Source organism: Ceratotherium simum, chromosome 40, assembly GCF_057802395.1.
Source record: "Ceratotherium simum simum isolate JZ-2026a chromosome 40, ASM5780239v1, whole genome shotgun sequence".
In the NCBI taxonomy this organism is placed as follows: Eukaryota; Metazoa; Chordata; class Mammalia; order Perissodactyla; family Rhinocerotidae; genus Ceratotherium; species Ceratotherium simum.
This window is the reverse complement of record NC_141939.1, coordinates 8137682-8150890: the sequence shown is the minus strand read 5'-3', so window position 1 is coordinate 8150890 and position 13209 is coordinate 8137682. Positions and strand designations below refer to the sequence as shown.

At 44.7% G+C, this 13209-nt stretch overlaps 1 protein-coding gene across 2 annotated transcripts in view; it reads left to right on the top strand.

Moving 5' to 3' along the window:
* Positions 1-13209, top strand: part of RFX8 (regulatory factor X8) — a 56582-nt gene that overhangs the window by 24836 nt on the left and 18537 nt on the right. The window contains exons 5-6 of one of the 2 annotated variants that reach the window (XM_014791586.2): positions 8305-8368; positions 12603-12713. In XM_014791586.2, the coding sequence (XP_014647072.2) occupies positions 8305-8368; positions 12603-12713 (175 nt within the window). The remainder of the gene's footprint in view (positions 1-8304; positions 8369-12602; positions 12714-13209) is intronic. The other variant, XM_087426363.1, reaches the window with a different exon arrangement.

Sequence of the window (13209 nt, the reverse complement as noted above, 5' to 3'; positions counted from 1 at the left end):
GCCGTATCTCCAGAGGTGTGATTGTTTCTTCTGCTCACACCCATTCCCTCTTCTCACAGAGTTGGGGTCTGCCCTTTATTTCAAAGCCCTCTCCTGCACTTGCATCCGTGCGGAGGTGGGAATGGCAGCACCGTGGTTCTTCCTCTGGAGACGCATGCATTTGTCCGACGTTACCCAAACTGGGCAGGGCTCCTTAGCAGAAGGAGGCGGCACCAGGGGAGGGCCCCAGCTGCACACCTGGAAGTCGTCGACCTGACGGCAGGCAGGTGCATGTGCTCAGGGTGCGTTCTCACAGTCGGCTTTTAAGAGCATGTTCTCTGTAGCGTTTAACACCCAGACGGGCACCCCCAGCAAACCACAGATGAGTATTTTCATCGTTCCCTAAAGTGGAATGCCCCAGTGAAGAAGGCATTTGTCTACTGTGCAGCAACTGAGGCCTTATTCACAAAAACTTTCCTACTAATGTTTGCCTAAGAGAGGAATAGGAATTTGAAATTTTGTTTGTGGTGGTGGTGTTTGTTTTCGAAAAAAGAGTGTACCTTGCTAGGAGCGTCTTAGGGTAGAATACACACCTCTCCAACAGCAATCCTGAGTCATTAAGCTGTGCATGGGCTGTTCAAGGGCACCTTGTTTGTCTTTTTTTTTTTTTGGCCTAGACTTTGTGTTAAGGAAAGAAATGGAAACACCAATGAGAGAGATGGCCAGGAACCGGGGTTGGTAGCAAAAGGGTGGCTTTGGGAGACTTCGCTTCCTCATCACCACCACCACGCACTGCAGAGAAGCATATAATCTAATTAAAATAAATTGAGTCTCTCAAGATAAGCCCCTATCTCCTCCTTATTTTCTCCATATTGCCCCTCCTAAGTCCCATCATGTCGAAATTCCGAGGCCCAGGTCTCTGGCACCGTCCACCCCACAGCTTCCCTCCACGGCAGCAGAAGCAGGAGGAGGATGTGATCCTGAGCCGGGGACCCCGGCACTGGACATCCCCTTAACTGGACACTTGAATAGATGGCCAAGGAGCAGACCCGGAGTCCTGCGTGTCGACAGCTGTCGTTTTCCCCAGGGTAGGGTGGGGGTCGTGGGGAATCTCACTAAAAACTGCTGAGGTGGCGTCTGCCCTGAACCAAGGAGAGACCAAGGTTTGGTTTTGTAAAACAAATGAAAAGCTTGAGGCCATTTTTTTTTTTTGAAAAAGGAAAATGACTATAAATATACAGTGTGCGCCATATGAAAAGGACCCCTTCACAAAATCCAGAACGTTTCCCTCCCTGCCCCCTTCTCCAGGGTAACATAATTTTACAGGGACTAGGCCTCCCCAGATTCCAGTCTTGTTTAGCTGGCAACCAGATTGAGACTTGGACCTGAGTATAATTGCTGACCTAGAAACTCACTGAAGAATTGAGGCCAAAGTATAAAATGCTTTATTATTGTCTGGGGGGGAAGCAGGGAAAGGAGCGTGTGTGTGTGTGTGTGTGTGTGTGTGTGTGATTGTCACATCTAGAGAAACAGCTCTGCTTAACTCACTTTTATTCTCCACCTCTAAGACAAAATCCCTGGTTAATATGTTTCAAGGAAAACTTTTTGTCGTTTTCTAAATACATGAATCCCCATTCTATCTAAATTCTGAAACCAACTGTGCAGAGTCTCATGTTTCTCTCAGGATATATGGCAACTAACCCTTGCCCTCATCCCTCCCCCAACCCACACACACAGACACACACACACACACACACACTCACTCAGCTTTTCCAACTTAGCATATTAAAGGCCTTTAAAAAGCTTCTAAAATTGTGCCTTCCACATTCCCTGCCTTTGTTCTCCCATTCCTTTGTTCTTTTGCCAGCTCATGAGCTCAGGGGGCTGCCTCGGCGGGCCCTGAGCCTGCCGAATGCAGGGCTGTGGGTCCACAGCTGGCTAGTTGTGCCGACAAAGCAGAAAGGCAAAGGGCTCATCTTTCAGACCGCACGCCCTTGAGGAGAGCGAGTGCACAGGGAGCTGTCAGCCTGGCAGTTGCAGGCACCACAGACCTATGATGTCAGAGAGACACCAGCGGTGCCTTCAGAGGCTCTCCCCAGCCCCAAGAAGAGCTTCTTTTCCTTCTGCTTGTGCAGCCAAGGCACCCAGAGGGGCTGAGAGCAGGAGCTGAGACTTCCTGGGGCCAGGGCCCCCGCAAGGGCTCTGATGAGCCCCAGAGGGCCTCTCAGGTACTAATAAGATGTCCAAGTTGCAACCCGCTTTTGGCCCTGTCCACCCTATGGTTTTCAAGGCTGGTTAGAGCTTGTTAATGTTTAAAAAAATATGCATTACCTGTTTGTTGTCTAGCAGCTCAAAAAACATACGTGTGGAGAATTGCACCCTAGACTTCACCCTGGCTTGGGAAAGGTTTTAAAAGCAGACAACGCTCCTAAGCTCTCCCTGACAGCGGGAACCATCTCGTTTGTTCAGAGCATCCCTCACTTGCCCATCTCCAGCCGGGAGATGCCCACTACAATGCAACGTGCTGTCTGTCTGCAGGTGAAGCCTGACTTGCAGGCGCTGGGTTTTGCCTCAAGAAGGTAAATGTGAATGAGTTAGATTTTCAACACTTCCAAAGGTGTCCCCCAGGTCATCATTTTACATTTAAGTTGTTATAAAATCTAATGGGTCAGGATACAGTTAAGCAGTATAAACACAACAGCCCCCAGTGCAGAAAATGACGAATCCACGACAGTCAGCAAACTGGGTTTAAAAATAAGGTTGTTCTTGTCCATTTTAAGTTTCAAAAACCTTACATCTTACTTTGTCCTTCCTGTGTGCATTATTTTTTATTGCACACATGTATATCTTACAAGACAGCGTAGTGGAATAGGTCATAGAGATGAGACTCCGAAGTCAGAGCTGGGATTCTAGCTGTATGAATTCTGTTTCTCTTTTCCCATCTGTAAAGGGGGATAATAATGAATTCTTATCTACCTACCTAATTGTTGTGAGAATTAAGGTAATACAAGGAAAGCACTTAGCAAGTGCTCAGTATATTTCAATGATTAGTATTATTAGCATAATCAAAATTACATTGAATAAAGCTTTTTCCAATCATGATGACACAGGTCCTTATATGAAACCATATATTTACTATTTTAACTTTAGATAGAAAAATATTCAAGTTAAGGGTATCTTCTAATCAAAAGCGAAATAATTAATTCATGTGCTTTGAGTGAGAATTGAAACGAGATCCTTTAATGATGGGAAGCCTAGGCACCTTCCCCCCGCAGTCTGACGCTGGACAAGTGTGGGACATGAGTTAGGTTTTCTTACATTTTTATCCTCCTACCTTTGTAATTGCTTCAAGTTGTTTCTCTGCTGTTAGAGTGATTTGAGAGGGCAAATGACGATGCCAAAAAGATGTAAATGAAAAGTCTGGATTAATGACAAATGATGTCAAAACCTGAGAATGTGAATGCAAATTGTAGTTAGACTAAAAGAAAGTGAAATGCCAAAAAGCATATTAAGCGAACACTACATTTGAAAGGTTTTATAGAAAAAAGAAAGATGAGTGTGTCCTGTATAATCATGTCTTATTCCTCTTTACCCTGGACCTTTATTAACCAAATTGATCATAAAAACTAATTAAAGTAAAATGTGCTTCACGTGCTGTGTCTACACTGCGCTGAGTGAAGTGAACAATTTGCAGGGCCCCAGAAGATGCCTTCCTCCCCTCTCCCTCGAGAGGCCCAGAAAGAATCTCCAGCCATCACGTAAGCCCTAGAGGGCTCTGAGTCCCCGTGTTAGCGAAAGTTACAGGCTCTGGGAGCTGGAAAAGGTCTTGGGAGTCATCAAATCCCATCCCCTCCCTTTATAGGGGTGGAAATTGAGACCCTCAAGGCTAAACGATGTGCTTAAGACCACATAGCAAGTTAGCGGCAGAGCTGGACAAGGATGCCTGTTCTATTGTGCTGTGGGAATTCTCAGCCTTCCTTCTTCCCCAGGTCTTCCTGTCTCTGCTCTCTCTCCCTCCATTCCCAGCTGATCTTTTCCGGCACCTCTTGACCCCTCTGTCTTTCCCCCGGTGGTTAAATCCTAACATCCTGGGCCCAGCCTGGCTTGGGCCCTGTGGAGCAGCAGCTGGCGGGACAGCTCACCAGGAACCCAAGTGACTTCACTGGGCGAACTCACCTCAGGGGCACTCCTGTGCCGTGGGCTTCGGCCTTTTGCTGTGTCATCATGATTTGGCACCATTAAAGCCCCTCAGGCCTCTGAGGACAGTGGAAGAAGAGCTCCTTTTGGACTGGGAGCCCTGCCTTCGCTGCAAGGCTGGCTCTGGAGGTTTGCTGTGGTTTTCTCAGAGTCATATTTCAGCGATGACTGTGCTTTTGATCACGACCTAATGAATGTCCTAAAGGACTGAATCAGAAACACATATGGGAAATGACGCAGAGGCAGTGACCTCCCCGAACACGAGGCCGTCCTGGCTGGCACCCTGAGAGCTGAACCTGTCACCTGCAATGCTGCTTCGGCCTCCTCAGCCCCATGGCCCCTGCTCTTGGGTGGCAGACCCCAGTGTGGGGAAGGGGGTACCGTTAGTGGAGCACTCGTCTACCAGTCTCACTCCCTAGCCCAGCGCAGCCAATGCCTGCAGTGTTCATTCAGCCAAGTTGGCCAGATCCTCTGGCTGCCAATGCCCTTGACTTGGACCCCCACAAACCCCCCTCTTGCCGTAGGCCGGTCTCTGGCAGTGATTCTCTGGCCCTCTGCTTTGGAGCCTGACTCTAAAATTGCCTCCTACTCACCCTCTAATCACGCATATGTTCATGGATCTTTGCTTGCGTGGAGCCTTTGAGACTAGGTCATTTTTTAAATAAATAAATAGGATCTTACTAAACCTACGTGTTGACCCACGTTTGGGCTTTTGACTTGAATTAGGGTGTTCCAAAGGTGGGAAGAGACAGCCTCGCTGTTCCTTTGTGCAAGCAAGCTGTCATCGTCTGGCTGGGTAGATGTGGGGACATTTTACAGATGACTGCATCTCCCCACGAGGTTGACAAATTTTCTCTTTCCCATTTTTGTTGTTTCCGTGCTTGAAATATCCCAATTCAATGCTACAAAATAACATAGCTCCCCAGTGAAATAATGGAATTGTGTCCCCTTGTCTGCCACACATAGGCCTCTGTATGGCAGGGAGCTCCCTTCAGGCTTCCTTATAACAGTGAGGAGGGTAACACCACCCTCCTTTCAATGGCTATTGTGTTAAACTCATATTCTACGTTGAACACATGGCAGAAACTTGAGAGTTTCATTTATAAATCCAAAATAATCGAGAGTATCACTCCCAACTGATTGGCCTGCAAAGCTACCAGAGTCAGGGTTGGAGGAGATGGAGTGAGCCACAAGATGGAGGGTTTCCCTTGTCAGGAATCAGACCTTCTAGCTCCCAGATCCTTGTTTCTGAGTATCCAAAGGAAGGTCCCATGAAGACTGCTGTCATCAAGAGAGTCTAATAAGTGCTGTCCAAGTAGGGGTTGTGATAAGTACCAACCAGAGGGGGCTAACCAGTCACAAGTGAAGCTCTCCTGAGCTCATCAAGCTGCCAGTTTACAGGCACGTAAACTGTTGAACTAGCAAGAGAATAGGCTAGGCCCCCTGACATATGTTCCCCTAACATCCATAGTTCAGCTGTCATAACCCTCACTCAATGTCTTTACAATAATTTGTGTAACATCTTTTCTCCTCTATAGGCTATAACCTCTGCAAGAACAGACCTTGTCTGTCGCCATCACAGCTGTATCCACCAGGGCCCAGCACAATGCCTGTCACATAGTAGGCATGCAATAAATATTTGATGAATGAATGAGAGATGGATAGGTGGATGGATGGATGGATGATGGATGGGTGGATGGAGCTGAATATATTCATACCATGGTCTTGCGTTTATTTTCCAAAGAAAACTTATTAGCAGTAGCATGTTAACAAAATGTGGAATTGTACAGAAATTGCTCTCCTTCGAATTTAGTTGAAGAAAGCCTCACAGGTGATTTTTAAGACTGATGACCAGATTTAAAGGCTGATGACCATATTTTTCTATTTAAATTCCTTTTCTATTAGCCCTGAATTCAGTGAACTTTAATTTCTGACATTTTCTTCTGTCTTCTTTCATTCTAGGTTTTGTTGCTTGTTGTTTTTGTTGATGTAATGTCCCAGAATCTGTGTGGCAAGGGGCTGTTCATAAATTTACCTGGAGAAACTCCATCATTGTCCACACCTACCCAAGATATCGTTGAGACATAACAAATAGAATTCCAAAGACATTTCAAATTTTTTGCCTTTGGCTCTTCCTTGCATCATTCACCAATCCATCATCCTTCATGGAAGATGTCTATCTATCTCCCCTCCAGGTTGAACAGATCCCATGTCCTGAAACTCTCTTGTCATTGAGCAGTCCAAAGTACAATTCTCATTTTGATAACAACTCTTACTAAAAGATGAAGAGGGTGGCTTTATGGTGGGTTTGTATCCAGACCCTGACTCTATCTGCTTGTGTTGAAATAGAGTATTATAGTTATCCCCCCACTCTCTGAAAGTAGAGCATTCCTGTGAAACCTTTTGTAAGCTGAAATGGCATAAAACAAAGCAATTACCATTAATTTGTATGAGAAAAATTTTTGAGTGTTTCTAGACCCCAAAAAATAATCTACCAAATCATACCAAATAACACATAAAACCTAAAATAACATGAACATATAGTAAAAACAGGGATGATGTGATAAATACACAGCCTAAATAAGGTAGAAATGATGTCTGAACAGTGTAGTTTCACTTACCAGAATTGCAAAGACAGCGAGCACACTGGAAGGCTGAAACATGGTGGTGGTGATGATGGTGATTAGGTTGAGTCGTCAGAAGTTGGGATGGTGGGCGGTACAGGAGACTGGGGTATAGGAGAGAGAGGAAGAGGGTCATCTATTAACATCTCATCGCCATCTGAATGCATCAGAGCAGGCGGGTCAATAATGTCTACACCTTCTTCTATGTCTGTCTGCCTGAGTGTCGAAGGTCGAGGTTTGTTGTCTTCTGTGGCTGATGTAGAAGTCTTGAAATACGACAGTATGCTTGTCTGCTTAGCCTCTATAATGGCTCACTGCAAAACAAATGCTGAACGCTATTTTCACTATTTGTCTTTTTCTCGTAAAAGCAAAAATCCTCTTCGGATTTCTTTTGGTTAACAAAAACAGGTACTAATGTAGGTCTTTCGTAAAAGTGAAATGGTGTAAAAGTGAATTTTCAGATAGCAGGAGAAACCTGTAAGTGGAGACATGGATCAGATGGGTATCAAGTATTCTGCCCAGTTTTCCAGGACTTGGGTTGGAGGATGGACGGACACACACCTTCAGAAGAGAGCTCCTGGGGCTCTGGAGAGGCTGGGAAGGGATGCAGGGTCTTCATGTGGGAGGTAAAAGCCATTGTCCTCCACCTCCCCTCCGACTCTAACCCCCTCCCAGGCCATCCCTGCCTTGAAGACCATTGCCTGGCTTCCAGAAGCAGAGTGCTGGTCTGCTGTTCTCTTCTCTGTGTGTTTACGTAGAGTTGAAATGATCAGGTGTGAGGATGTGCATTGACTTGGAGTGGACAGAGCAGACACAGCTCTGAGGATGGCGGGGAGACTGGGAAGGAGATGCCACCACCTCTGGCATCCAGCAAACACACATACCCTGTGCAAATAGGGGGTCCCTGGGCTCCCAGTTTCTCAAATGCCGCAATTAAAGGCAAAATGTACTGTATTGCGTAGATAGAAATGAATCTGTTCTCCATGACATATAAACATGTCCAGTATAATATATGAATCCAGGAGGCCTGGTGAAGTGGAGCTTACATCTCTAGTATTAATTCTCAGTTTCCTTGCTCTGTGTAGGTGCTCTCCTATATCCATCCACTCAGAGGATATCATCGTTTCTAAATTGATCATTTTAAAAACCCCAAATCAGAAAGCATAAGACTTCATTTCCATGATAATTTTTCTTTTCTCACAGGAGCAAGTTCTACCCATGATGACATCATATCCTTACTTCTGAAGGGAATAAACCTTTAAAAATAAATACGTGGTTGTCCTAGTTACAGAAATGGATTTTTTAAACTCCAAGCAGGTGATAATCACCAGCTGTGGATAGAAAGTTGGAGGAGGGTTTTGAAATAAAAGTTGTACCCCCATACAAACAATACCCCCATACAAACAATACCCCCATACAAACAACCTCACTGCAAAAGAAACTTCATTCTTATGCTCTGAAACGGGGCTTACTAAAATCATTTCTGTTATCTATTCTGTCACAGTGGAGACGTCGTTGCCTTTGAAAAATCCACTAATTTTAACAGCATTATCCAACAAGAAGAAACAGTGAGTGTTGAATAAAATAGACTTACTATAATAGACTCTGAAATATTTAATAATTGCGTAATTAGATGCAACTATTTCCCTGTGTGTAATGTTATGTGTAGCCCTGAACCACTCACCCATTCGACCAGGATTGTACATTGTCACCATGTGCCACGCACTGTGCTGGCACAGATGAGGTTTCTTCCCTCAAGGAGCATACTGTTCTCTGCACATCAGCTGTTTAGCTGTGTTTCTTTTACTACAATTAAAAAGGATGTCTAGGGCCGGCTCCGTGGCTTAGCGGTTAAGTGCGCGCGCTCTGATGCTGGCGGCCCGGGTTCGGATCCCGGGCGCGCCCCGAGGCACCACTTCTCCGTCCAACGCGAGGCCGAGTCCCACGTACAGCAACTAGAAGGATGTGAACCTATGACATACAACTATCTACTGGGGCTTTGGGGGGAAAAAAATGAATAAATAAAATCTTTAAAAAAAAAAAAAAAAAAGGATGTCTAGATTGTTAGCAATAAATCTATGTGAAAGTACCTCTATATTACAGCTATAGCTCTTTGAATTAGGACACCAGGATGATTAATAGCTAATCTATGGCATAGTGAGTTGAATTTTCGTTAAGTTGGTTAAGACGACGTGATGGTACTTTGATACTGTCTTGATGACAAGTGTCATTGAATGGACAACCTTTTAAAAACCTGTTTTGTGACCAGCACTTTTGAGGGCTGAATGAGGTGTGAAAAGGAAAAAAAGGAAAAACAAACAATAAAACACCAAAACCGTACTCCCTACACTTGAATAGAATACAGTTTCATAGTTGGGGAGCTAAGATAGACGCGAAATGACTGGTGTGCTGTTGAATGGGCAGTGCGGGCTATAGGTGGTCTGGAAAGTCCAAAGTGGGAGGGAGGGAGAAAGGTTGTGGTGGGCCAGAGCGAGTAGGGAAGGCTTCATGGAAAAGGTAGCCTGTGTTCATTTCCTATTGCTGCTGTAACAAATTAGCACAAATTTAGTGGCTTAAAACAACACAAACTTATTATCTTGCAGCTCTGGAGGTCACAAGTCTGACACGGTTCTCACTAGGCTAAGACTGAAGTGTTGGCAGGGCTACATTCTCTCTGGGGGATCTAGGGGAGAATCCGTTCCTTGCCTTTTCCAGCTTCTAGAGAGGTCACCCAGATCCTCTTTCAGCAGACGTTCATCTTGAGGGTGCAGCTTGCATATGTTCTGGGAGATGTACGGGCAGCGAGGAGCTGAAAGTGAGGATGTTCAGGGAGTAGTAGACGCTGGGAGAGGTCCGGGTGAGGGACAGCTTGTCAGTGCCAGGTTGAGGAATTTGGATTTCACCCAAGAGACTGTAGGAAACATTGAGGCATCTTCAGAAGGAGAATGACAGAATATGTTTGCTTTTGGGGTGATAATTCTGGGAGCAGTGTCTTTCAGGGATGCAGAAAGGACAAAAGGCGAATTCATAGAGTAACTCAGGGGAGGCAGATGGTGCCTGGAGGGGCAGGCGATGACAGGAAGGGTCCTCCATCGTATCTCCAGGGGCTGACACACTAAAGGCTGGTGGAATAAATAAATGATAATCATTCCAATGACATTTCTTAGATCTATTGAAAATCCCAAACTGCATTTAATATACCTGGAAAATCTAAATAGAATTTCTCACTTTTTTCTTTGTCATTTTGCTGAATTATTTCTCTAGAATAAGAATCCTTCTAATTCTTTCCTGAATGCCTTCTCCTGCACAGTACAAACTTTAGTAGTTCTGTACCATACGTTCACTTCAGATTTCTGATTGTTTATGTTGTGAAGAAAGTATGTCAATTCATGATTTTTTAAATATTTTTTTTCTGAAAGACCAGTTCTTTTCACAGAAAGAGCCCTGAGGTTATTGACCTCAGGAATGCATGAATTTGCTTATTATTATCATCTTTTTTGTAACAGCTTACATTTGTATTCTTATAATACTACATTTTCAGATGACATCTTCTGAACAGGTGAGACTGTGATGTATTTGCCATGTTGGAATATAGAGATTTCTGCAGAGTTAGACAGAGAACAGTCTGCCTAGAGCCGCAGTTCTCCACTCGAGCGTGCATAAGGCTCACTTGGGAAGCTGGTTAAAATGACAGATTTCTGGCCTTATGTGATTTACAAGGGCCCTAGGGATATGAACCTCAAGGACCCCAAGGATTCTGATCTAGATGGTTTCAGGACCACACTTTAGAAATACTAGCTTTGATAATAGCAGCCTCAGCGTCAGGAGAACGTTGATGAATACAGGTCGTCAGGGTGTGCTGTGGAGAAAAGGGGTGTAGTCAGAATTTTGCGGTAAGAGAGGCTCGTCCGGAGTTGGAATTGAGGATTCCTTGATTCTTCTCTAATAGAAGCACTGATGGTCAGACCAGTGAACTTCATGGAATACCCCTATCCTTCTTCTTTTTTTTGGGGGGGTGGGGGGAAGATTGGCCCTGAGCTAACATCTGTTGCCAATCTTCCTCTTTTTCCTTTTTCTCCCCAAAGCCCCAGTCCATAGTTGTATATCCTAGTTGCAGGTCCTTCTAGTTCTTCTATGTGGGACGCCTTCTCAGCATGGCTTGATGAGCAGTGAGTAGGTCCGCACCTAGGATCCGAACCTGCGAAGCCCGGGCTGCCGAAGCGGAGCACACGAACTTAACCGCTTCGTCATAGGGCCGGCCCCAGCCCCATCCTTCTTGATGACCAACCTGAGCATCACCCACTCCCACACACTAGGAGTGCTGTCCATCAGACGACTCTGCATGAAGCCCGTGTTCTAAAGTGGCAGGAATGAGGGTTGAACAGGACCCCATGGAAACCAAACAGCACTCAATGGAAATGGAAATGGAAATGAGCTGTCCCTTTTCTGTGCTACTACTTTATGTGTTTATTTAGACATCTATACCCCTACTTCATTCCAAAAATATTAACAAGGGGAATTTAACTTGGCATCTTAGCAGTCTTAAGTGCGTTAATATGCGTTTTTCCAGGGAGAGGGTCGTTGCTGTCATGGGATTCTCAAAGGGGTTCAGGACCACAAAAGAGTTAAGAAGTACAGATTTTAGGACACTGAGAAGACTGTTGAGCATGATCCCTAAGTCCACATAATCCTCAATGTGATATGGGTTCATAACGAGGGAGCGTCAGAGAAGGAGGAAGCCAGTGGTGCCTGTCTGGAATGTGTGCAGCGCTGTGTGGGATGGTGGCTGGTGCCGCTTCTACCCCTGGGGGTGGGTGCAGGCGGTTCAGAAGGCCACTCTGTCCTCAGGTGGCTTGTAGACAGGAACATACTGCAAACCCACATGAACGATCTACTAAGCAAGATGTAAGTGTGTAGCTCTCGGTACATAAGAACTGAGAAAGCTGAGGATGAAATACTGGCCCTGGAACCGTGCTGTCACAAAGCGAGCCGTTAGATTGGAGAGAGAACGAAGAGGAAACTCTCGTGCCAGTTGCAGTCCAACGTGGCAGCCTTTGCAGCTCAATTTCTAACTCGCAGGAATGATTTCCTGCTCTCTATTGAAATGAAAGTTATTCAGAAGTCCAAGAAAATCCTGAAGAAATCATTTAAAATAAAATTGATGTCCTGTATTCAGCCCAGGAGCGATCATGCCTTCCCTTGCTGAGAGGCGACAGCAGCATGGATGACACAAGGAAGGAATGTTGAATTTGCTTTCTGCCGTGCCACCTTTTTCTTCCTTGATGGAAATGTTTTACCATTTTGTAATTTGTTCTTCTAAAGGAAAGTCTGTGCCCCTCATTTTTCTTGTAACTTAGGCCTTGAGATTTCTGATGCAATTAATTGTTTTTATAATATGGGCACAATGACCCAGACAGGATATGGTTTTATTTCAAGGAGGGGAAATTATATGGACAAGAGTTGTAGAGATGTATTTGTGGCATTAAATTATTCATAGATAATATTTTTATTGTGCATTACTATGCAGCATCTGTAATACGTAACCACAGGAGTGATACATTTGGGTAATATACTAAACCTAACTCCTCCCTGATGACTATAGTTCATAGACTTATAGAGGAAGGTTAGTATCATTTAGAATGAAATAAGTGGAGAAAGCTGGGATCAATAAAGTGTCCAGAGGTGTAGATAAAGGGTTACATAGAACACTAATCTATAGTAGCAATGTGATTATTACATGGTTTATATGCCAGAAAATGCATTTTATTTTAAAGAAATAATCCAGGTGTAAATGGTTTCTAGTGTGAAAATCATTCACCGATAAAGACAGACCCAGTCGGATCACCTTTGTCTGAATTCAGGAGATGTCCATTGTGGGAGCAAGAACTGGCAAAAAAGTACTCCTACAAAATGGTAGGCTTGCACGCATGGGGGAAACTCGTTTTTCATGTCTTTGAGGCCTAGGGCAGTAAATGTATTCTTATTTTGCCTGTGATCATAGTTGTAGGAGATAGAGTAATGTTTGCCTTCTCTCAGACCTGTGGGGACCATTGTTCCCTCCTGGGCTTGGTGATGGTCAGGTAATTCAGGTCTTCACCCATGTCCTATAGAAAGGCTCCTCCTGCCTTTGTCACCTTCTAGATTGAGGGCCTCTCCATGACAGAGAAGGGAACCGATATGTGGATTTTCTAGAAACTGGGACTGGGGAATATGGAGGGGGGAAATTGGGGTTTAGGGAGAAAGATATCAAAGATTGGTAGCCTTTATAGAAGGTGGTACTGACCCTGGAAATATATGAGTTATAACATCAAAACTGAAGCTACATCAATTTCAGGCCAATAAGGTATGCCTTACTCCACATAAATAGCAAACGTGGCCCCAAGGAAGAGCCCAGCTACTGTCATATCAG